The sequence below is a fragment of the Hesperophylax consimilis genome, chromosome 7 (genome assembly GCF_061612785.1).
Source record: "Hesperophylax consimilis isolate HC1 chromosome 7, BYU_Hcon_1.0, whole genome shotgun sequence".
NCBI lineage: Eukaryota > Metazoa > Arthropoda > Insecta > Trichoptera > Limnephilidae > Hesperophylax > Hesperophylax consimilis.
Window position 1 is genome coordinate 744,158 of NC_142842.1, and position 25,898 is coordinate 770,055.

Here is a 25,898-nt window from a genome sequence, read left to right on the forward strand (position 1 = left end):
TTTACTTGCGCACGCCGCCGACGGTGTTTGAACCCGCGACCTTCGGCTTGTTAGTCGAGAGCTGCACCCCTTGACCACGGAGCCCGTCATATGTAGTATTGTTCTACTTTCTATTATATTTTTATTTATTTATTATGTTGCTCCCAACCGTCTCGAGCCAGTGAGACTATGTCATACCCAATTGGGTTATGTTATTAGGCTAAATGTTGTGGGGAAGGGAATGAGACGACTAAGCAGTGGTCGCTCGTGACTTTTGGGTGTACTAGAGTGCTAATATAACAAAAAGTGGCATTATTGATGTTGTAGCTGAAAAAGATTTTTTTGTTGTTCGAAAATTGATTATTTGTATGAAGATTTTCGGGAAATTTGCCGTGCGCCTCATGGAGGGAGAGAAAGGTGGGGTACCTGGCTATTTAGATCTGGGCACCAAACACGGCTAAAACCATTGCAAGCAATGTTTCAATCATGAATGGTGGTCTTGAATCAGGGCGATACTGAGATTATATTATTATACTATATATTATGTAAACAGAAAAATCAGAAAAAGATTCGACGCAGTTTTTTCATAATCTTTTTTTAAGTGCGAGTTGTTTCGGAAAAACTGAACAATTATTCAGATTCCCGAGTTCTATTCGAATGTAAGAAAATCTTCACGTCGATTTTATTCAAATACAAATTGGGTTGTTTCATAGACATATTAATATTTGTAGACCTGCCCTAAGTGATTAAAAGCGTATTATCCCCACTCCCCATACCGGTTCCATTGGACTTCGCAAATTTGGACTTCGCAAATTTGTTCATAACGTGGCGAGTAATTTGCGCTCCCATGTAAAAATGTCTATTCATTCAAAAGCAGATTTTACTTTTAAGAAGTAAATGGTGATATTATAATGCGAGATGCCTATTTACTGTCAGATTGATTTATTGACGAATCACAGTCAGCTTCACTCCCTTCGTTCTTCAACAGTTGATTTTACCCCTCGCCATTATCTTCTCGTTTATTAATTCCCATGTCTGTGGGTTGTTTCAACTCCGAAAAAGCTTCCGTTATATTTGAATAATCCGTTCCAGTGCTCCCCGCCGAATCGGGCAATTATTGCAGAGAATAATTTTTTTGCGAGACAGGAATTATTTTTACCCTGGCAACACCTCATATTTTTATAAGTCTGCATCAGTGTTACCGAAGCTCCCGATTTTTCGGGAGATCTACCGATTTTTCACTTCATCTCCCGATCTACCGAAATGGCACCAAAATCTACCGATTTTTCGGTGTTCTCAGCGATTTATCGTTTCTCGTCGATTCTTTGTTTATGGTCCGCACAACAGGCAAATAATTGTCTATGGTTAAAAAAAAAAACTAAAAAATTCCCCGGATTCGGGAATTGACCAGAATATTTACAAAATACTGCAATCTAAGCATATCTCTATTATACGCGGTTCACACGGGGCGACTTTTGTCGGTCAACTTTTGTTGGTTGGACAATTGAAAGCTAATCGCCACGTGTGAACACTCTGTCAACAAAGTTATCAACTTTTTTTGTTGCCTGGCAAAAGTTGAAAGCCCGTCTACTTTTGACGTTCGAGTACGACCATCGCCATTTTGGTTTTACTTGTCGTTCGAGTTTTTCACCGAATCGCCCCGTGTGAACACATGTTTCAACTCGCTTGTCTTTTTTAGTTACTCGCGGGAAAAAGTAAAATTTGAAACGGACCTCCTTCGGCGAGGAGTATTTTTATTGTAATTAAATTTAATCTAATAAAATATAACAGGAGGAACAAATTGAAAGAAGCTATGAACGTTATTAATTAGGCATTTATTCTATAGTTCCGATTAGAATGGGTTAATTAATTAATTTAATTAATTATAATTTTCAGTTGACGCCGACTGCTTTTCCCGCTTTCTATGTGGAAGGACCCTATTGATGGGTATTATTTTTATGCTTTCCGGCAGCACATTATTATTTTTTATTCCTTACAGTTATGATATTGTTTTGTAATATGTTTTCATTATCATTATTATTTTGGTAACACATTGTTTATTATTTTTTTTTTTGTATAAATATTATTGTTTTTGATATCTTTGTTTTACTTTGTACATCGTACAAAAAAAAGGATTGTTGAGCAGTGATAGAAATGCGGAGTTGTATACTGCGCTCACAGCTTTTTGGGATAATTTTTGAAGGATTCTTCCCAGATAAGAGATTCTACTGCCCAATTGTCTTTTGTATACACTCAGCATGCTTGTAAAGGTTTAATTTTAATCTAATATAACTCCATTTATAACAATTTCTGTATAATTTCATTAACAATTTTAATTTGGCCCATGCACTTTCTTTTTGTTTTTGATGATTCAACTGAGATATTTGTAGGTATTTCTTAATAAAGGATTAAGGATTACTAAACAGTGTACCTACCGTTATCAAGCATCTGTCGCCAGGTGACAGGTGTTTTGAAAAAGCCCATGAGGTGGTTGATTGGTTCCTAAATAAAATTAAAATTCATAAATTTTTTCGTTTCATTTAATTGTACACATCCCGATGACGAAGGTCGTTACTTGTATGAATGTCGCTCACTTTTAAAAGTAAGTAGGTATTACATGATTTTTGACGTCTCGCAAAGTGACAGGTGACAGTCCAAGGTCGATGTTTCACAAAAATTTGCGCCGAGTTGCCAGACGTAAAATAAGTCCCCGTTAAACGTTAGGGCAAATTGCGTTATTCCACGGGCAACATCTACAATAATCATATTGACGGCGCTGTTTATGGGTTTTTTCGTTAGTTGTTAAGGTTATGCTTCGGAATAATAAAAGGGATTCGTATTATTGACAAAGGAGAAATTTTGTTAAAATAATTCTAGTGATCTCCCGATTTCTAAGAAAATCTCCCGATTTCTCACGATTTCTCCCGATTTTTAGGCGTAAATTCTCCCGATTTTGAATTTTTGAGTTCGGGAACACTGGTCTGCATTATGTAAGTCTGTCAAAACAAACTTTTTGGCGCCATCGCGTCGCGTCGTTGTGTTGCTTGTTTTTTGTAATTGTTTATTGTTCAATTAGGCTTCTCAATTGTTGACAACTTATAATGGATCCCAACTTACTGTAAGTATTGCAAATTATACCTTATTGCCATAATAAATATGAACCTTATTAATAAATAATACACGTTTGTAACCGTATAGGCACGTAAGTAAGCATTTTATTGAATTTCGTCTTCTAAACAAGATAAACGATCATTATGAAAACATTTGCGATACGTGTATATACTTATCGTTAGTAAAATTACTTGAACTTTGTGAGAATGAACTTTTTAAAAGCTATATTCCTTCTGGAATGTTCTACCATGGACATGCCACGGTGGCAAATCTTTTTGTTTATTTTTATATATTATTTTTCACTCTGCCACACTTTAATAATGCTTTACCGAGGAATACTATAATATATTATTTTGCATTCTGACACACTTTAATAATGCTTTACCGACGAATATTATAGTGCTTTCATGTGCAATAAAATATCTATAAGAAACTATAAAATATCTATATGTATTTTGAACCTAATAAATATAATATTTGACGTGCATATTTAATTTTATATCAGCGATTCCTTGTACGATCTTGTTACTTATAAATATGAAATGTGTTTTCAGGAAACGATGCAATGTTGGTGAGTAATCTTCAAACAACGAGAGGCGACATGGCTTACTCTTGCATCCGATTTCAATGGTGATGAATTCTGTCAAACAGCTCCGAGCTCGGTTTGAAAATATGAAGCGTTGGGCAAGGCAGGTTGGAATATATTTCACAATTGATATTAATCTTATTTATTTATTTTGTAAGAAACAAACAGCTTTTATATAATATGCAGTGAAAGATATAAATATACAAGTTAATTGCAGTCAAGCCACAGAAGTTTCTTATGTTAAAGTGCATTAGAAATGAAGTTTTAGTAGCCATAATGCTGTTAAATGAACTGTTATATTTAGTAATTGGTTGCCCTGATGCTTTGTTTAATTCATGCAGGTATATATGTTTATTAATTGACTTTTAATGATGCTTCAAGGACGGTAGCAGAGAAATTCAGGAGAGGACTGGCGGTGGACCTCCTACAGCACCATTAAGGCTCATAGCGCACTATTGGCTAGGCCGCAGCGGCCACGTCGCGGCGGCCATCGAGATAGATACATTAATATGAAATCGCCATAGAGCACGCGCACCTGGCCGCACGCGGCCAGCGGCCACACCAAGCCGCAGCGGCCAGCGGCCACACCAAGCCGCAGCGGCCAGCGAGATCGAAGCGACGCATTTGCGGCCTGTGTTCAGTCGCTGGCCGCTGCGGCCACTGAGATCTATTGCATTGTAGTTAAATCACCAGCCGCGGCGGCCGCACGTATTGTGGAACTACAGCGTGATTTGTGATCATCGCGATGTCTTTCGACACGGAAAGATTTATAACCGAGATTGAGACAAGTCCTGTGAAGACTACGCCAACCGAGACTTAAAAAGGATGATGTGGGAAGAGATCATAGAAATATTTTGCAATGAAAAATTAACAACAGAAAAAAACGAACTCGGTAAGTAATGTTTATTTTATTGTGTTCTCAGAGCTACTCGATTTTGCCACGGGAGTTGTCCTTCACCCACGAAGTAGTCAGCAAATAGATCTCTGTTTTGTGTAGATGTTCTATTTCCTCTTGAAGACAGGCAGGGAGGTATTCCTTCAATAGATAATAAACATAATATAATATAAACATAAGATAATAAACAAGTTGACTGTATATATACTGATTTTTCGAAAGCCTTTGATAAAGTGTCTCACAAAGTACTGATCCAAAAACTTCATGCTATAGGAATCAGAGCAAATATGTTAAGCTGGTTAAGTAGCTACATATCTGGTAGAACTTTACTTGTTAAAATAAAATCTTTTTTATCTAAACCATTTTTGGCCACTAGTGGCGTACCGCAAGGTAGTCATCTTGGCCCAATTTTATTTATTGTTTTTATAAATGACATAGTCAACTGCTTTAAAAATGTCAATGTACTGCTATTCGCCGACGATATTAAATTATATAAAGAAATAACTTCCTTAAACGACTGTCAAGTTCTTCAATCTAATATAGACATGCTAAATAACTGGTGTTCACAAAACAATTTATATTTAAATGTAGAAAAATGCAAAATTTTGACCTTTTCCAGAAAAAAAACATCACAATTTTTTGGCTATTCAATAAATAAAACAAATTTAGAAAGAGTAAAGGAAATGCGGATCCAGCCCTAGTTAGTTGGGTCACTCTGGTTCCACGTCTGACGACCATCGGTGGATAAAAACCATAGTCAATCAACCAAAGCTTCATGGAAAAACATACGCAAAGATGGACTACCCTGTCTGGCAGCGAGGGGGAATCTCTCCTCGGTGATCCAGAGACTGACATTATGTCAGGGTCAGCTTGCAGGACTCCAGGGGCAAGCAAAATGAAGCGGAGGAAAGCCAGTCGTTCTGGGTTTGAAAACTTAAAGGAAAGACATACCAGACTATTGTTAGACCCGCGATAATGTATGGCTCCGAATGCTGGACTATGTACAACTCCTACTCTAGGCAACTCGAATCAGCAGAAATGCGAATGCTTAGATGGACCGCAGGAGTATCATTAAAAGATAAAATTAAAAGCTCACGCATTCGTGGTAGCCTGGGTGTCACTGACATAAACAGTAAGCTAGAGGAACGACAGTTAAGATGGTATGGGCACATAAGACGGAGACCACCAGACCACACAGTGAAGCAGGCAATGTCTATAGAGCTTCAAAGACAGTCATCCAGAGGTAGACCAAAGAACTCCTGGATGACCCAATGCTCCAAAATCCTACAAAGAAACGGCCTAGATGAAAGCGACACTCAGAACCGAAGAAGTTATAACCTGAGAACGAGAAGAGCCGACCCCAACAGCCTACCTAGGCAATGAGTTGGGATAGTGCTAGGAAGAAGACAGTAAAGGAAATGCGAGATCTTGGCATAATAATGGATGAGAAACTAGACTTTACGGCCCACATTCAACAAACTGTGAATAAGGGTATGAAAGCATTAGGTTTTATATTGAGAACAATTAAAAACTTTGAATCTTTACAAATCATAAAACTATTGTACATATCCCTTGTTAGAAGCCTGATAGAACATAACTCCATAGTTTGGTCGCCCTTCTACAGTGTACATATTCATAATGTTGAAAGAATTCAAAGAAAATTTCTACGCTTCGTCAATTTTAAACTTAACATCCCTTTAGAACACATAAATTACCAGTCATTATTGAATCATTTAAATATTCCGACATTAGAAAACAGAAGAAAAATAAAGACCTAACCTTTTTATTAAAATTATTGAACTATAAATTCGATTGTTGTGAACTCCTGCTGTTCTAAGAACGAACAGGGGTTGGAATAGCCGACTCAAGGGCTATTCCACACAGATAACAAATAAATTAATTATATGGTTTTTGACAGGCGAATGCGAAAACACAATGCGTAACGTTACTTCACAAGCAACTTACCGGTGAAATGATGGTGAAATCTGCATCAGCCTCATCTGTCAGCACTGGAACTGAACTGGTGGTTCTTTAGCACTTGTTGTTTTAAAGTAAATTGCGATAAAAATGCGTCTTAGGATTATTCCGATTAGACAACCGGCGATCGAGATTCGGCGGGACGAACCGTTTTTGTGCAACTGGCTCGGCTCACGGCTATCCGTCGTTTTAGCTGACTTGTGCGAATTTAAACTACACAGTTCAAATTCTGACGATACGATTGGTTAGTACACGGCCTGTCAAAAGCAATTGGCGTTACGGAACACCTGCATTTAATAAATCTACACATACCTACACGAACAACTAGGCAAATATCAACATTTTACATACATACATCTCATTCCAACTATAGTTTTCACTCTCCAATACAACGTTTACACAGTCTTGGTAACAAATACTTAAGGCGTATTAACCAGCGGCCGAGAATTCGAATTTGGTCTAAAGACGGTCTTGCGATCGGACGTTTTTTTAGAACGAGACAGAAATACCATATTCATTCCACTGCCAGCCGTTCACTCCGCGCGGCGGTCGAAACCTACAGCATGGTTCCGATGAAATAACAATTATTGTGTTTGAATTTTCGGTTGTAGCTTTCTTCCTAATAAGTAGTTACATACATATTTGTAAATTATACGTCGGAGTGCGTAAACATAAATAAATACAAATGCAGTGCGTTGACATAGTAGGTACAAAATAGGTAGGTATTTGAATAAACATTTTTTTTTAAATTTTTAAAATATTTTTATTCACTTGTTTTTTTAAAAAAATTATTTTACATAGGTTTTACAAAAGTGATTAACATTAAGTTTGATTGTAAAAAATCTCTCGTTTTACATATTTATCCGTTTGTACGATAGGTATTACCTGTAAGTTTTATTTCTAATACTTAAAGTAAGTATGTCAAAAAAATAACCTCGTTTTTTTTTCTCCTAAAACAGGAAGCTCAATTCACAATATGACATTATGAAACTGACAAAAAGTAACACTAAAATATTAAAATGTTGAATTATACCAATTTAATAGGGAATTGGACAACAGAATAGAAATTTTTAACAAAAACATGATTTGAATCGCACATAACGAATCAAAACCGTTATTTTGACGGGAATCATATACGCATAGACTAAAATGTCGCGTTTCTGCAATAAAACACAAATTTAAAATTGAGCATCCGAATATCTGACCATGAGTGGCTATATTTTTGAGCTGTTCAAAGAAAAAGGCCATATCAACGATTCGACGTCCACTCATTGAAAAGTTTGGTTTTTTTTCTTCTTCATTTTGCTTTTCTTGTTGCTGTCTTGTGTCAGATTCAGGCAGGTAATGTTCATCAACTGATACAGCTCCACTAATCTATGAAATAATTAAACAACAACATAAGTAAACAATCAGGCAATAAGCTCGTCCATAAACACGCAATGTAAGCGATCCAATGTTCCCACGCGCAACTTGCACATTTGTCTCCAACACGTGCGCAACACATGTAAATTCAGAATCAAATTCATTTTGATGACGACCTACACAGATTATTGATTCTAAATTTATATTTTAGTAAAAATAAAAGCAAGTAAGTTAAAAAGAGAAGACGACATTGGATTCATTAAATAAATAAACAAAGATAAATATTTGGAGAGTTCTTTGTGCGTTGGAAGGCGAATGGCCATCCTTTCCAGCTTTCCAGAGTTATCTAGTTATCTTTACAGTTTCTTATCTGGTGAGCACAGATGCCGATCGTATGATCAAAACGAGATCTCATCAAAAAATATGGTGAGAATTTTATTACAAACAACAATAAGCTAACAGAATTTTATTACAAATAAGTTTACATGGAAATGGAATTAATCTCCTTCGAAGTACTGTGCTTGACTAGAGATATACTTATCCCAATGTTGAATCGTTCTTCTAATATCTTTGGTTGAATCCATGACTGGAAACATTTTACCACGAGTTACCCGACACCGTGTGTACAAGGTACTGTTGCTACGTGTTGCGTGTGTAGTAAATCGCGGTAATTACAGTTGAATCGGTCACCTTAATATACCATGCATTTCCCGACACCATGTATACAAGGGTATGGTTTTGTGCGTGTAACTCGCGTAATGCCTGGAATTATTGATATTTTATAATTACCGCGATATTCACGGTTTCAGTCACCGTAATTTCACCACGAGTTTCCCGACACCGTGTACACGTGGTAATGTTGCATGCGCGTAAATCGCGCAACACCGGGTAGTAAATGCTTGTTTAAAATTACCGCGGTAATTAGAGTTGAATCGGTCACAGTAATATACTACGCGTTTCCCGACACCATGTATACAAGGGTATGGTTTTGTGAGTGTAACTCGCGTAACGCCTTGAATAATTGCTAGTTTATAAATACCCCGATATTGACGGTTTCGGTCACCATAATATCCATGATTCACAATATATTGTAGGTATTACCTATTTACATAATAAAATAATAATAATATTAATGTAAATTACACATACCGACGGAATTTTAGAGACAATATTTGCTTCAGAATCACAACCATTCGTTGGTAGTTGATTATTTTCCTTGAAAATTAAACAACACAAAATTATGGCTAAATATTATAAAAAATATATGCGTATTCTGACTGATTCGTTTGAACGACCCTGTAGCATATAGAGTACGTAGGAATGTACAAGGATAATTAAATATGATTAACCCTTTTTTTTCTGCAAATATTTCTCCCATGTACGTTTTGATGACGAAATTTTTGTTTTCTTATAAAACTTTTGTCCGATAGTATTTTCATCCTCATTTTTAAGCGAAGAATTTCTTTAAAATGTTATCAAGTAGACTGGCGTGGAATAGACGTCTGCTCGCCGCCCTGTCGCAGCGGGGAATGATAAAATTTCGGCTTGAGCCGGGGTAATCACAAACAACGAACAAACAACAAACGCGAATCGAAATTAATTACTATTATGTACTTTAAGAATATATTTCTTGGTCATAAATTATTTTTAATGTTTCAATAATATCATAGTAAATTATTTTTGTAAAAAAATCTCAACTTTACCAATTTGTAAGGTCATAAATAAATAGTCAAATTGAGGGATTTTCGTCACAAAACGCGTCCTCGGATTTATTTATTAGTAATTTTATTTGAAATAAAAACAAAATTCTTATACATACATATGATAGATAATTTATTGATTGTTTACACTGTATTATTATATGATTTGAAATATTTGTTGTATAATACAACTTCGCATTTGAAAATGCAACAAATCTGCGCATCGTCCAACGGTAACACTTTATTATGTTATGAAAATAATATTAGTTTTCAAAATTTAACATCTTACTTTACTAGATAAAATAACGATCTTTCGAAATCAATTTGTGTTTTTCTCTAGAAAATTGTCCATACGTCTAAAAGTGGCCTCAAAAATGCCAAATTTCAGGTCAAGTCTACCTATTTCGCCTTAAATAATATAAATGTATTTGACAATAATTTGAACTTGGCCAACTTTAAACGGAGTATGTGCGAACTATTTTTACCTAATTTGTAAACTATTGTTATACTTTCTTATTATCATTATGGTTGATTTTGTGGATTTTGGAAGATTTTATATTTTTCGTCTCACTTACTCTATCCATACCTATATTTTTTAAATTCTTATATTTTATGTAACATATTTTGTCAACTCTGATATTTTTTTATGTAACCTGTATTTTGCTAACACTGATTTTTTTATTTTTTTTAAATTTTTTATATGTCATCTGTATAACTAAAAAATAAAGATGTACATTATTATAGGTAAAAGCCCTATGGGCGTTTAAATAAATAAATAAAATAATAGTCGGGGGAATATACAACGTGTCTTCGAATTTGTACCCATCTCGCTCCCGTACATAGTTATGAAGGACGCAACATACATGCTTTTATGATTGCACCAGCAAATTCTCTGTGTACATCAAGAGGACGATGAAAAATTCGCCACTTGTTGGCTAGTATCCCGAAAGTACATTCTATGTACCGGCGCGCACGAGAAAGGCAGTAGTTAAAAATTCTTTTCTTGTCTGTCAAATTTCTTCCGGCATATGGTCTCATTATATTTTCTGACAAAGAGAATGCTTCATCGCCAACTATGACAAAAGGCAGAGGCACACCTGTTTCAGTTATCGGTCTCTTGTCTGGCATGTCTAAATCATTATTTGTAAGTTTTTCCTAAAAATGCGAGTTCTTGAATACCGATGAATCGCTGCATTTTCCATATGCGCCGACGTCTATGCATATAAATTTGTATTTGGCATCGCATATAGCCATCAGCACAATAGAGAAATAGTTTTTGTAGTTTTAATAAAGTGACCCTGTATGGGTCGGCTGAATGACTCTTATGTGCTTTCCGTCCACAGCTCCAGTACAGTTAGGAAATTGCGAACTGTCCCTAAATCCTTCACTTATTTCTAGCCATTTGTCTCTATGAAATTTTGGAAAGGCAATGTCTTTTATATTTTGCCATATGGCGACGCAAACCTCAAGTACAATTTCTCGAACAGTTGTATGTCCAATGCGAAATGAATGATTTAGTTCTCTGAAGGAGCATCCAGATGCTAGGTATCTGGAACAAACAAACACGTTATGATAACTTTTTTTTTCATTTCCAGGTAAGTCACTCCAAAAAAAATGGAAAAATATAAGGGACTCATTCCTCAGAGAGCTACAACGTGTCAAAGCGAAACGTAAATCTCCCTATGTATATTTTCAACACCTGATGTTCCTTAAAGATACGGTGGAACCGAACACAACAGAATCGAACTTAAATGATGCGGAAAATAAAGTCCCTCCCACCCCCGAATCAGTAACTCAAGGACAACCGAGATCAACGAACAAAAAGGAAGACAATAATTTCGAAAAAGAAGATCTTGTTTCGGTTTTAAAAGAAAGCATAAATTCAAGAATTCAACGTGAATCAGTTCTCGAAGACGACAATGACAGATTATTTATGCTTTCCTTAGTAAAGGATTTCAAAAAAATTCCCGAATCCGCGAAGCTGACAACCAAGATGGAAATTATTAATCTAATCCACCGAGCTCAAAGTGGAAGCAGTTATACCAACCATCAGGAATATCAACAGGGATATTTTACTAAGCAATCGGATAATGGACCACTTGCCACAATGAGCTGCCGCCCTTCTCTGTCACGTCCCAGTTAACTGCCGCCGCCATTGGATTCAGGAAGAGAAGAAAATTCTATCCAATCAGACTACTCTCAGGCCTCGTAAGATTCAGAAATAATTGAAACGTTTTTTAATAATTATTGAACAACTGCACCTTTGATTATGATAATACAGTACTTAAATACTTTTATGTACCTACTTGTTTCACTTATCTACCTGCATCCTTTTTCATAAAACAGACACTGAGATAAATAAATAATTTGAATAAAAGTAGATAGGCATAGGCTTACCTTAAAGTTACAACAAGTTTTTCCTTGGCAGAAATGCAGGGGCGAAATTTAGTTGCAGTGCCGGTGATTGATGGACTTAATTTTCTTAACAGTTCTTCAAACGAAGACTTGCTCAACCGCAAATAATTAAAGAACTTGTCATCATATTGCTGAAGGTCGGTGAAATAAGTAAGAAATAATCCCTTTCACGTAGCAAGGGATGAACCCAATATTTTTTCCTTTTCTTTTTCCACTTCTTACTTATAAGATACAAAAGCACTGCTATTTCCTTAACGTCCATTTTGAAGCGCGCTGTATGTGCAACTGACGATTGTAGCCGCGTTGCAAATCGCAACCCCTGCGACCAGGCCGCGCGTCGTGGCCTCGCTGCCAGGTCGCTAGTGCGTGTTGGCCCTAAAGCAGGACACAAAGAGCATAGTGGCTACTTCGATTGGCGGACTCCCCAGCGTATTTGAGGATGACATCAGCACTTTGGTGCTGCAGGAGCTGGTGGTGGAAGAAGGTGGGAGTTTGGTTAGTGCCACAGCTGAGGTTTATTATGGTGTTGACTGCAGTTTACTAACTACATGTAAGAACTTACAATATTTCCTAGTTTTATATCAGTTCTTCATTTAAGATAATCTGATTATTTAATGCATTTTCACATTTTTTTAAGCTTCTAAACTCCTACCCCTTTAACAGCAGCGCCCCAGAAACCTCAATCCTAAAAGCAATTTCATCTCCTTTAAATGTAAACGAATTTGTTGACTGACTTAATACAAGTTTTCAAACAAACTATTAGTAGATTTTAGTACAAAATATTTGTATTTCACTATCGTTGCTTTATTTAAGATAATAATCTGATTAGTTAATGTATTCTCATGTTGTTGAAGCATCCAGTAATATCGGAGTTATGCTAAAACTAAACTGAGATGTCCAGGTTTTTATATTATGCATATTTTTAATGCTGTGTGACCTTTACTTTATGGGCCGTATAGTCTTTTGTGTTCTTCCTAATGTTTGTCAATTATTGTTAGAACAAGATGAATGAATGCATTCGCACACAATTAACTAGTCCATTATATTATGCTCTTAAATGTTTCTTTCCCATTGTATAAGTATGTATTTTTGCTGTAAATTATTCTTTCTTCCGAGAGAGTATTCTGGTATAATTTTACTTTTTTCAGGGCATTAATAAAAAATAAATAATCACAATCGCCAAGCCTAATCGCTAATCGCTAATCAAGTCGCTACAGCGACCTCGATGTGATTTACTATATAATACATTTCTTCAATGATCTATGTTTGACTAACTATATATGGAGATAATATACAGTACCATACTTACCTGGTAGGTCACTTGAGATTAATACTTAATTAACATTAACTAATTGTTTATTAGCGAAATTTAGATACAGGATTTAGGAAATAATTGGAAAATACCATAAATATTATTTTAAACCTTTATTTTCTTATTTTTAATTGAATTTATATTAACAATATAATCAATAAATATTAGTCTGAAACACCCAAACATATTTAAAAATAAATAAACTCTGAGAACAAAATAAATGCCGCCGATGGAAATTGAACCCGCAACCTTCCGATTTCTTCATTTTTTTTTTAATCTTCCATTTATCTTCTTTTTTTTTAAATTTCTACATTGTAGGTAGGTGCCTTACTTATTTTCTATTTTATTTTAATATATTTTGTTCCTCACTTATGTAAAATACAAATAAAAGAATATACTACACTTGGTAGGTACTCTATTTATTTTATGAAATTAGGTAGGAGTTACACTTAAGTTATTCACATTCAATAACGATCCAATGCATATTACATAATATATGTATATGTGAGATAGTTGTTCAAAACATTTCTAATAGTATGTATTCTATATTATTATAAACAAAGTAATTTACTAAGTTTGTAAACATTAAAGTATAAAATAAATAGAAGATTTATCGTTACATTAATTATTTTGTAAATGTTAACTATCTATCTCTATATATATATAAATGTAAATGGTCGTTTGTTGAAAATCTTTGAAAGTTCTTCACTGATTGCTTTGAAATTTAGACACAATGTTGCTTTCGAATATGCTTGTCTATATTATTTAGATGACACCTGTGACAGGTAAAACAGACTGAGCCACAGCAACACGTTGCGGGGTACAGCTATTTTTGAATAAAGACATTATTGTTTTGAAATTCAAAAGACTTGTTATCTTCGCTCATGTACCAAGAGATTGTACACATGTGTTGGAGTCTCCAGGCGGAAGATGTTACAGAAAGTGTTGCCCCATGGGTTGGTAAAGAATCAATATAAACCGACTTCTGCACAGAGAAGTAAAGTAAGAAAACAGTTTATAAGGCGGTCTACTGTGGAACCTCTCTTGCAATGCAGGGTTTTACAGCACTCGGCTTATGTGGATTCCTTACCGACACAGTGAGACTATGGCATCCCCTGTGAGACCGAAGGCAATTGGGAGGGGAAGAGAAAGGTGGGGGATAATACAATATGATTATCATTACGAACTCCGCAATGATTGGTAAATGTTAGAGGATAATATTCGACACCGGGATCCTATTAAGGCAGCGGTCGGGGAACCGGGGTAAATTACCCCAAATGGAGTAAAAATGGTTTTTTTTTGGGTAGCAAGGAAATTTTTCTAAATATTATTTTTCTTAATTGCTTTTGGAAGACTGTGAAAATATTACTTTTGATGAGATCAAGGATACAGTTATAGAACATGTTACCAAACTCAGAGAGCGGTTCTCTGACTACTTTCCAGATCTGGATAAACATACTTTCAATTGGGTTGTAGATCCTTTTAAATACGAAATTGCTAACATACCAGAAGAACCTCCCGGTTTGGCAGAAACAATACTTGAACTTCGATCTAATACTGAAGCACGTATTCAATTTGAGAGCAAATCCAATCTGTCGTCTTTTTGGATGTCAAAAGCTATGAAGGCTTTCAAAATTGCACATGAGGAGGCGGTAAAAAAGTTGCTGCCATTTGCAACAAACTATCTTTGTGAACAAGGTTGTTCCACTCTAATGAACATAAAAATGAAGAACAGAAATCGATTAAACGCCGAAGAATGTACTCAAATTGCTCTTACATCAAAAAGTCCCAATTTTGAAGTATTTGTATCAAACATGAAGCAACATCATTTCTCCAAAAACTGAAAGGGAAACCTGAAAATCTGAATTTTTGTTTGATCCAATTTGAGAATTTTATTTTGTTTGTCTATTACGTACTTACTATTTTCATGTAACTTTTTTATTTATTTTCCGTGTAAATTAATTCAATAAATAATGTTTATTTAAATATACATTGATTGTCTTCTTTTCAAAATAGGGGGAAGGGGTAATATCTACTAACGCAAAAATATTTTGGGGTAATGGTTAAAAAAGTTCCCCGACCGCTGTATTAAGGCGAAGCACTACGAAGTAATGATAAATAATGTGTTTTTGGTTTGATAATTTAATGGCTTAGAAATATTTTAGAAGCTAAAATTAAATACTACAAGTAGAACACATCTCGGCCTTTGAATTAAAAACAAAAAAAAAATTGATAAGCTTTTTTAAAACTCCAGAAAAAATTAAAGTATCAGGTTTATAAAAACTGTTTTAAAATTTTAAATATCCTATTTTGAACCCCTTTTTGATTATGGATATTTGCGACATTATACAATAGAATTGTAAAATTGTATAAATTTATTCCATATTTACTAGCATTTTTTTTTACACTTTAACTAATGTTATAATACCTCTCAAAAATTGTGTACATATATTGAATGATGTTTGTAGTTAATTTTAAATTTGAATTATATTCATTTGTATGTTGAATAACGTGTGTAGTTACTTAACACTTTCACTGCGTTATTTTAATATGGCGTAAACCAACTGTGCTGATAAAATACGAAATTTTCATAACGGGACTACTTCCCTAATCCGAAAAAAATTGGGACTTTTGCATGTTTGGTTTATTATTGGGGATCACACCTACCAATTCCACTGTCTGACAGAGCTACATACTCTCCAGTTGTTATGTAATTGGCAGGACAAAATAGTAGGCGTCATTGCGTAATGGTGAGTTTACACGAGACATTTACTGTACTGGTAAGTTTTTAGATTCTCACGGCCAAAAGCATTTTTGTTGTTTGTTTTTGGGGTGTTATGCCGTGTTGCGCTAACTCCTTCTTTAGCCGACGTTTCGGACAGCGTTGCAGTGTCCATCATCAGGGCAGATCCGGTAGATCCGAAGATGTGTCTACCGGATCTGCCCTGATGATGGACACTGCAACGCTGTCCGAAACGTCGGCTAAAGAAGGAGTTAGCGCAACACGGCATAACACCCCAAAAACAAACAACAAAAAAAAACATTTACTGTACTATTTACTCATCAAGAAATTATATTTTTATAAATTATTAGTAAACTCAAGATTGATTTTTTTACTACTACTACGGGGGTAAACAGAGAAAACAGAACGCCAGACTACCCTGTCCTTACACACAATCTTTGCTTTCACCACGTTCATGCAGTTTGTCATATATAGTATAGTTATAACAAATTGATTTTGACCGCCTAAAAAGGGTAATTATATAGTATTGTTATAAAAAGAGAAAGTGCAGGCAAAACCATCGTGAACAGGTAATTATCGGTTTGAAATGAAACAATGGGGTTTTTCTAGATTATTTTCACCATGGTAATTCCTAAAGCAGTGAACAGGTAATTGATTTTGACCGCCTAAAAAGGGTAATTATATAGTATTGTTATAAAAAGAGAAAGTGCAGGCAAAACCATCGTGAACAGTGAAATGAAACAATGGGGTTTTTCTAGATTATTTTCATCATGGTAATTCCTGAAGCAGTGGACAGGTAATTATCGGTTTGAAATGAAACAATGGGGTTTTTATAGATTATTTTAATCGTGGTAATTCCTAAAGCAGTGGACAGGTAATTATCGGTTTGAAATGAAACAATGGGGTTTTTATAGATTATTTTCATCATGGTAATTCCTAAAGCAGTGGACAGGTAATTATCGGTTTGAAATGAAACAATGGGGTTTTTATAGATTATTTTAATCGTGGTAATTCCTAAAGCAGTGGACAGGTAATTATCGGTTTGAAATGAAACAATGGGGTTTTTATAGATTATTTTCATCATGGTAATTCCTAAAGCAGTGGACAGGTAATTATCGGTTTGAAATGAAACAATGGGGTTTTTATAGATTATTTTAATCGTGGTAATTCCTAAAGTAGTGGACAGGTAATTATCGGTTTGAAATGAAACAATGGGGTTTTTATAGATTATTTTAATCGTGGTAATTCCTAAAGTAGTGGACAGGTAATTATCGGTTTGAAATGAAACAATGGGGTTTTTATAGATTATTTTAATCGTGGTAATTCCTAAAGCAATGGACAGGTAATTATCGGTTTGAAATGAAACAATGGGGTTTTTATAGATTATTTTAATCGTGGTAATTCCTAAAGTAGTGGACAGGTAATTATCGGTTTGAAATGAAACAATGGGGTTTTTATAGATTATTTTAATCGTGGTAATTCCTAAAGCAGTGGACAGGTAATTATCGGTTTGAAATGAAACAATGGGGTTTTTATAGATTATTTTCATCGTGGTAATTCCTAAAGCAGGGTTCGATACAAAATCCAGGCATCTGTGGACATTCCTTGCAGCAATAATTAGAATCGTTCCGTTTTTGATTTTTTTACCAGCAATATTTGCATTGCCTTTTTTTTACTTTTCCTTTGTCGTTTCTTTCGCATAGGGCTGGCAAATGTCTTATATTTGATACTAGTGGACGAGGAATGGCAGAAAGAGGACCAAGTAAATTATCGATTACTTCCAGTCTAAAATCATATAGACTTTTCTTACGCTCACTTTGTGCATTGTACAGATAGTAAGCATTGATTGGAAAATGTGAATTCCCAGTTTCTTATACCACCTCAAAGTTTTTCGACGACATGGATAGTAGGCAAGTATTTGGTCGTGAAAATCTACGCCGCTCATGTGTTTGTTGTATTCAATAATCATTTTTGGCTTACAAACCTCCTTTCCTCGACGATTGGTAGTTTTCGTCAATTGCCCATCGAATTCGGAAGATATCGTCACAATTTCACGTCGATCCTTCCATTTTGTGACGCATATCCCTTTATTTGTATACATGCTGGTAGACTCTCCGGTTTTTAATTTTTTTTCAGTAACTTGTCCTTCCGGTTTGATCTGAGGGTCCCAGTAACAAATGTTTTGTTTTCTCATAAATGCTCCGTCAATGGAACGCTGTTATAGAAATTGTCCATGTATAAACTGTGCCCGACTCCAGTCTTTCCTTCCATCAATTTCTTCACCACTTTGTTGGTGTGGTCTTTACCACCGAGTTCGATGTCTGCTGCACCACCATAAACAATTATTTTTAGGGCCAATCCATTTGACTGACCCAACATATACAGTTTTATGCCATATTTCGCTTTTTTCCCTTTCATGTATTGACGGATCAATAGTCTCCCTCTCCAGAGCACCAGCGATTCATCGATGGAAAGATTTTTACTAGGAGTATATATAATCTCCATCCTATCATTGAAAAAATCGATGAGTGGCTGAATTTTTCGTAAAGTTGTTGATTCTTCCTCATTACTATTGAAGTGAAGCACTCTAAGGATAAGTAGAAACCTATCTCGAGCCATGTATTGAGAAAATGTTGGCAGGTTGAATAAATGATTTTTCTTCCAATAGTCGTTTAGGCGATTCATCCTAATAGTTCCCATGTGGAAAATAAGCCCTAAAAACTTCCTAAATTCCTCGATTGTTAGGTCCCTCCACCTTGTGATTCGGCTTTTATCACCTTTCGACTTTGATAACACCTCTACCGCATAATCGTTTGTTTGTTTGATGACCATCTCACACAAGTCATCGTTGGCGATGGCATTAAAAAAGTTGATCGGTTTTCTTCCAGCTTCCATAAAATGTATGCCAGATATACCGGTAAATGGGATGTGATGTGATGGTTTGGGTGAATTTGACCACTGTCTTGGTTCGGACATTGATGGTTGGTTTGGAGGCAGTGGTGATGCTGCCGGTACTGGCTGGATAATGTCATCTTCATCCGATTCATCGTTATCCATGTCTTCCAAGTCATCTTCATCCGATTCGGGGAAGATCTCTAAGTCGCTTCCCGAATCGTCAAAATCACTATCGGTGTCGCTAAAGTCGTCATCTAGCCTAGCTCTTTTGGATGTTGATGGCTGATCCATATTTCAAGGTATGTATAAGACAAAAAAATATCAAAAGTCCAACACAAAAATAATAATAAAAACACTTTATAGTAAATGAATTCAATATAAATTACTTGTAGTCTAAAACACAATATTTTGATTCAAAAGTCCGAACACACAAAAAATAATAACGAAAAGTCTAATAAAAAATACTTATAAACAATTAGACACTATTTATAAAGTCAATAACAATCACAATTACCGCACACACATATAATTCGTTGTAGTTGTGTGAAACGTATAGAAAAAGTCGCGTGTAAACTCGCCACAACGGTACTACGGTAGAAAATAAACAATAGCGACCGACCCGCGCAACATATAGATGTATACTGAAGTTATCCTACATCCTGACGGTATTATATACACAATCCGTTTGTGCTAACGTTTTTTTATTATCATTTCTGTAAGTTATAAGATGCCCGTACCTTGTACGGGCAGCGCATCCCGCGAACTTTGTATCGCCCGTACCTGCTACGGGCTCAGCACTGGACGTGTTAATAAGGACGAGTTATGTCACGGAATGTAAACAATTCATCAAATTTCAACGTTAATTTTCAGGTTCTGTGAACGTTCTATTCAAGTTCTGTTATTATATCATTATGGACCAGTGACTTCACACGACTGAAATAATAACATAATTTAATTTGTAAGGAACTTTCACAGAACTTGAAAATTAACCTTGAAATTTAAAGAATTCTCCAGATTCTGTGAAATAACCCGTCCTAAGTCTAAATGATATTGTATTGTTATATATAATATTGTTTACATATCGCCTTTTAAGGCGATGCACTACGTAGTAATTTAAAATCATGTGTTTTTGGTTTGAAAATTTGGTCGCCTAGCAATGTTTCAGATGCTTTAATTAAATACTGCAAGTAGAATACATCCTGGCCTTTGAAATAATCGAGTATTTTTTAGATCTTTCTTTAAGTCTTTTTATAAGCACAGAAAAAAATAATGTATAGGCTTATGAAAAGTGCTTTAAAGTTCAAAATCTCCCACTTACAAACTCATTTTCGGTTATGGTTTTATTATATAATGTGGCAAATTAAGTTATTTATAAAATGATCGAAAAACATTCAAATATTTGTGCCTGAATATCCACAAAATAAAATAAAAGGCACTTTTTTGGCCATGTTTTTTTCTAGCATAAATCAAAACAGGTGGATGGTGTGAAGTGGGAATTTAAGCCTTATCGCCATCTACGTAAGGTGTGTTATTGATAGCGGCTCGATTCAAAATATTACACGACGTAGTGCATCGCCTTAAGCAATATTTTCATTTTCTGGCTATTCCGATCTGGTCACTATTTACAGATTGACTCTAACGACACAGTCGAATGTTGTGACCAAATGTATTTTCGTTTTTTAATCTCAAGAGCGCTAATCTAGTACTGTTAGTTTTCATATAACACAACCGTCCCGTTTAGGGTCACCAAGTGAGGAACACCGCATAACAGTCCTAACTGCCCAAAGCCAGTGGGACTATGGCATCCACCAAATGTTACTTATGCTGTGTAAAGTTTTCATTTTATTGCCGAAGACTTTTAAGAGTCCTAAATATTACCATGAACATAAATAAATCCCAAATATTAGTGACAATTCAACACACCTTTAAAAAGTGATAAAAGTAACCTATTTTTATGTATAATTTTTTTTATGGATCTAATACGCCTAAATTTAGAATGAGAGAGCTGGGTATAATCAATACCTCCTAGAACAACTAATAATGCCAGTAGCCGAAATAACAAATGGTAATATTTTTATAGTCTGAGAATGCCAAATTCTTTTTATCTCATTTCCTAGATCTGTGTATTTTCTTATTTTTTCATTAACAGATTTTTGAATATTACAGGAATTTGGAATAGCAACATCAATGATATAAGTTATTTTTTTAAAATTATTATTATTATTATTACCTATTTAACTTAGTTTTTGTTTCATAACTTTATATCACTTTTAAAAGGTAAGTTGACTTGTCATTTGGATGAATTTTCCGGTCACCAGAAGATTGATACTATTAATTTATTTTTACATTGAAATCTGCGAATCCCAAAATATGGTCATCCCAAATCCTTATCATTATCAAAGCCAACTTCTCTATTGACAATTCAGTGCGCTTACCCATAGATAAGCTCTAATTATTTTCCAGACCTTTCTCTACTTCTCCGATACTTATCTTATCTCTTTCACAAGTTGCTATCAGGCAGAAATCATCGTTTTATCCATTCAATTGAGAAATTCAGTAACTTTTGACTACTTCCGCGGCTAAGCAGTTAAGATTCGGAAAATTAAACCATTTAATTAACATACTTTCAATATGTGTGATTTCCATCGGTAAATAAATATTTTCAAATCAGTGTTGTCAGGAATCCTGTGAAAGTTTAATCACCGTTTACGACGTTGTTTGAGGTGAGAAGTGCACCAGATTATTATTTGTTCAATTTTTATTGGAATAACTTTTCTTTAACTTTTGAATAATAAGGTTATACCCATTAATGTTATTGATTGGAACATTATAATAAATAAATATAATAATTAGGTCCCAATGGTTTTGTAAATAATCCAGAGATCCTGGGTTCGATTCCAAGTTGAGACCTTTATATTTTTATTTTCTGTGTCTTGTTCTGTTTCATGTTTCATTTCGATTTCTTAGTATTATCTTCTTCTTCGATGATATATTATTTGTCAATTTATAAATATATTATAATAATACATTTATTCCGGAATGTATACAGGGGTAATGTAATACATTCGATATTTCAAAGTAATAAAGCATACACATTCACAGTAATAAAAACCCAGCTGGGCGTAAAATCAAATAAAATTAAATATAAATATATTTGTTTATATGTATATATTTTATTATTTTGGGGGAAAAAATAACAATGGGTAGTAAAAGTCTGTCTGGAATCCCAAATACATGTGTTATGTCAATAATATAGAGCGCATACAAAATAAATTTATTAAATACCTCCGTTATAAATACAACAACAATTATATCTGCACTCTCCAATCCCTGAAATCTGACAGCTGACTGGTAGACCGGTTTCTCCATAAAATAATACACAACGAAATAGACTGCCCAGAACTTCTATCCCAAATAAATGTTAACTCCCCATCTAAAAGAACTCGCCACACCAACCTTGTTTACACAACTAGTAATAAAACAAACGCTGCAGCCAATTCCCCCATTTCTCGCATCCTTCAAACATTCAACTCAATTCAAACAAGCACAAATACAGATGTATTTTTTGATTCTCTCCCACATACATGCACCCGTAAACACACACAAGTACTCACACACACACAAACACTCACATACACTAACAAACTCTCCTTTCTTAACATACTAACTAACTTAACTTAAGTAAAATGTATAATATACCAATTATGTATATATATCAGCGACATGTCGTTGGTACCAATTATTGTATTAACTTTGTAACTATTGTCCTCTATGTAATTATGTATTGTTTGTTTCTGCAATAAAAAATAAAATAAGTGAATTTTTTTTTTAAAGTATTATGCAAATAGTCGTTGATGAGGGATATTTGACAGTCTCCCGTCTCCTGTTCGGCCATTAGGGGGACTCCGTCCAGGCAAACGTGAAAGTGATGTTCAATGTTCTTTCATGCTACATATTGGGGAATCATGTGACACGGTGAACTGGGAGGCGTCATTTGATATAATTTAGCAACTGTGACATCTGTGACCTCATGTGGCGCCTTTAACTTCATGGTGTACTATTGTTTCAGGATCTGAGTAACACCGCGCACCTTCACAGCCATGCTCGAGGCCGAATTTGAAAATTTGGAGGTGAAAGAGATAGAAGATGAAATTAAACAAATGAAAAAGCCCTTCGTTTTGAATTCGCTGTCGGATATCCTGGATGAAGAGCCTTACCCCAAAACTGACACCCTGGCGCGATTTGCAGATGTGGCAGAATTGCAGAAAACAGATTTTGACAAGGGCTGGCGTCTGCTAGCCACAAGCTCCAGACCAAACAGAAGTAAAACGCTTTTGGGTGCAGCGTTTGTCCACCACAAGGCGCGGCAGGTAGCAGTGGCCTACTATGAGACAACAAATAACAACAAATCTACAACAAATATTAAAGCGCATGAGGATTATATTATTTCAGCTATGAGATTCATGAATTATATAAGGGATATTATAATGAACGGTGAAGGAATAAAAATTGGCTCCAATTATTATACCCTCACTATAACTGGCTACCGCGTCGGGGGCTGGGTTGCGCAGATAACGGCATTCAGCGTTAAGTATTTGTCAATCCAGGAAGGACTTTTCAAATACAATGCCAATAGTAAACTCCACCCAAAAACTGTCATCTTTGATAGTCCAGGCGCCAGAGACTTATTGAAGACAGTACTGGATGATTACTATGACAGATATACGATGAACGTTTTAGATGGATTGAACATTACAGTCTACATGTCGACGCAAAACAAAATTAACACCTGTGGCTTACAGCTCGGAAAAGTTTATTCCGTGTCTAATAATAATGATGAAAAGACTGAAGAAGGAATGAAATTATTTATTGAGGTCTTTGATAAAGATGCTCCGAACATATGTGAAATTGTGGACTGGGCAAAGAACGAAAAAGAATTTTCCTACAGTAAAAATAATTCCAAAAAAGATTTAAAAAACGATCAAACAAACTCCTTGTCTAAAAAATCTTATCCGCGGGCAAAACTCAAATCCCAATCTACCAATAAAAATATTTCGGACCATTTTAAAATTTTTTCAGAAGATGAATTAAAAATGCTTTGTTATTTGCACATAATTCAAGAGCAAAAACTCAATGTTGAAATTATCATTGAAGAAAATAAAATTTGTTTTCCCTCTTTTGAAATAGATCTGTATAATCAAATGATACTTTGCGAGTCTAGAACATTATTGGATAAACTCGCAAATCATTTAAAACAGCTGATGCGTTATGTGGAAGAACAGTTCACCGCAGCAGTGAAGAAGCAGATTGAGGAGTTAAACCAAACTGTGGACTCTATCTACCGCGCTGAGGGGCAGAGCTATCTTGGCTTATCACAAAGAAGTAAGCTAGACTTTGGTGATTCCATTGACCTCTGGAAATTCTTGAGTTCAGAAACCCTTCAAGTTCTCCAAGTGGAAACTCAGGACGGTGAGTTCGAGATGATTAGACTCCAGAATATATTCTTCAAAATTAAAAACAGCACAAAATTACCTCCCCAAATTGCCAAGTACACCACTGATAATCATTACACATTCTTAAATTGGTCACGGCTACAGAAACTTTTTATTTTCCACTCACCAGTTGACCAAAATGACCTGATGATGGTTGATGGTAGTTCATCAACTATAAGTGAAGAAGATGTCGAACCATTAATCAAATACTTAAAAGAATTCCCCTTGAAAAAGCTTGTCTTTATTTTATCAAAACCTACAGATATGTTCAAATCAATTGACAAGAACGTCATAAAATCAGAAGGAATCATCAATTTCAAGAACCTCTTGGAAGAATCACAAAACACTGTGTTTAAAAAAAACAAATTGATATTCACAGGCAACAAAGGGTATACCTTCCAAGAGTTTATGGGAGAAAACAGTTCTGTTGATGAAGTTAATAAAATCTTAAGTTCTGATGGTTTGAAGAATATCGCCTTAAATGAAGATTATGTGATTAATTTAAAAGGCACCCGGCCCAGCCTTGATTTACCCCCTCAAATGCCATTGTACAAAAGTAACATTAAAACTATTAAGGAGTTTATTCGGAGAAGTGTAGGGTCACCCGACACCGATACCTTGGTGGTGGTGAGCGGGTTGAGCCACGACGATCTCAAGACAGCGGGAAAGGACTTCCTCCACCAATCTCATCACGATGCAGAACAGTGCTTTTATAAAATGTGTAACAAGAACCCAAATAAATCCGTTTATCTGCTCGCTGTATGCAAGGGAGATATACACTGCAAACTGATATATAATCCAGGCTTTTATTCACCAAGGACATTTCTTCATAGAGCATTTATTGACTGGAAAAAGTTTGCCACAACTGATTTTACTGACGACCTGTTTGTCATTTGCAACGAGGAAGAAAAGGCATTACTTGAGGAACTGACGGAAACAAAAAAATTCACTAAAAATGTTATTGTGTCCGCTAAAGAAAAAGAGGAAGAAATTATTGAGAAGAATTTTCATAAAAATATTCATTTTGTAAATATTTACAAGATTGGCAACACAAAAAATGTTCTTTTAGAGTGGCGATATTCCCACGGGTCTGCGGAGAAGCTACGCCCTTGTGTGTCAGTGGGCTCAAGTGAGCCGATAGATGAAGTAACCTTGGCGCTCACCGAACGTAACATCGTTATTTTAGCAGACGATCCAGGAACAGGGAAAACCACTACTCTGGTAAGATTGTCGAAACATTTGGAATCAGAATGGGTGATATACATTAGATTTAAATACTTCAAAACTCAAATACCAGAGAACCTCGATGCCAAAAATGTGGCGTCCTGTCTACTGAGCGAATGTACACACGCTGGCAGTGGTTTGGATAACAGGCTGTTAGAATATTTGCTAGAGAGAAACTCATGTTCCAGGCGACTTGTTGTGATGTTT

General features: G+C 35.2%; 1 protein-coding gene and 1 long non-coding RNA gene across 2 annotated transcripts; both read left to right on the top strand.

The window, feature by feature from the left end:
• Positions 1 to 2,988: 2,988 nt before the first annotated feature.
• LOC149422106 (uncharacterized) lies at positions 2,989 to 4,478 on the top strand. Its single transcript, XR_016302387.1, has 3 exons — positions 2,989 to 3,097; positions 3,645 to 3,783; positions 4,058 to 4,478. It is a non-coding gene; the product is annotated as an uncharacterized LOC149422106 (long non-coding RNA).
• A 189-nt stretch (positions 4,479 to 4,667) lies between these two features.
• Positions 4,668 to 11,984, top strand: LOC149422107 (uncharacterized). Its single transcript, XM_089633081.1, has 2 exons — positions 4,668 to 6,062; positions 11,206 to 11,984. Exons 1-2 carry the CDS (start codon positions 5,951 to 5,953, stop codon positions 11,751 to 11,753), a joined length of 660 nt encoding a protein of 219 aa, XP_089489207.1. The 5' UTR covers positions 4,668 to 5,950; the 3' UTR covers positions 11,754 to 11,984.
• The last annotated feature ends 13,914 nt before the right edge of the window (positions 11,985 to 25,898 follow it).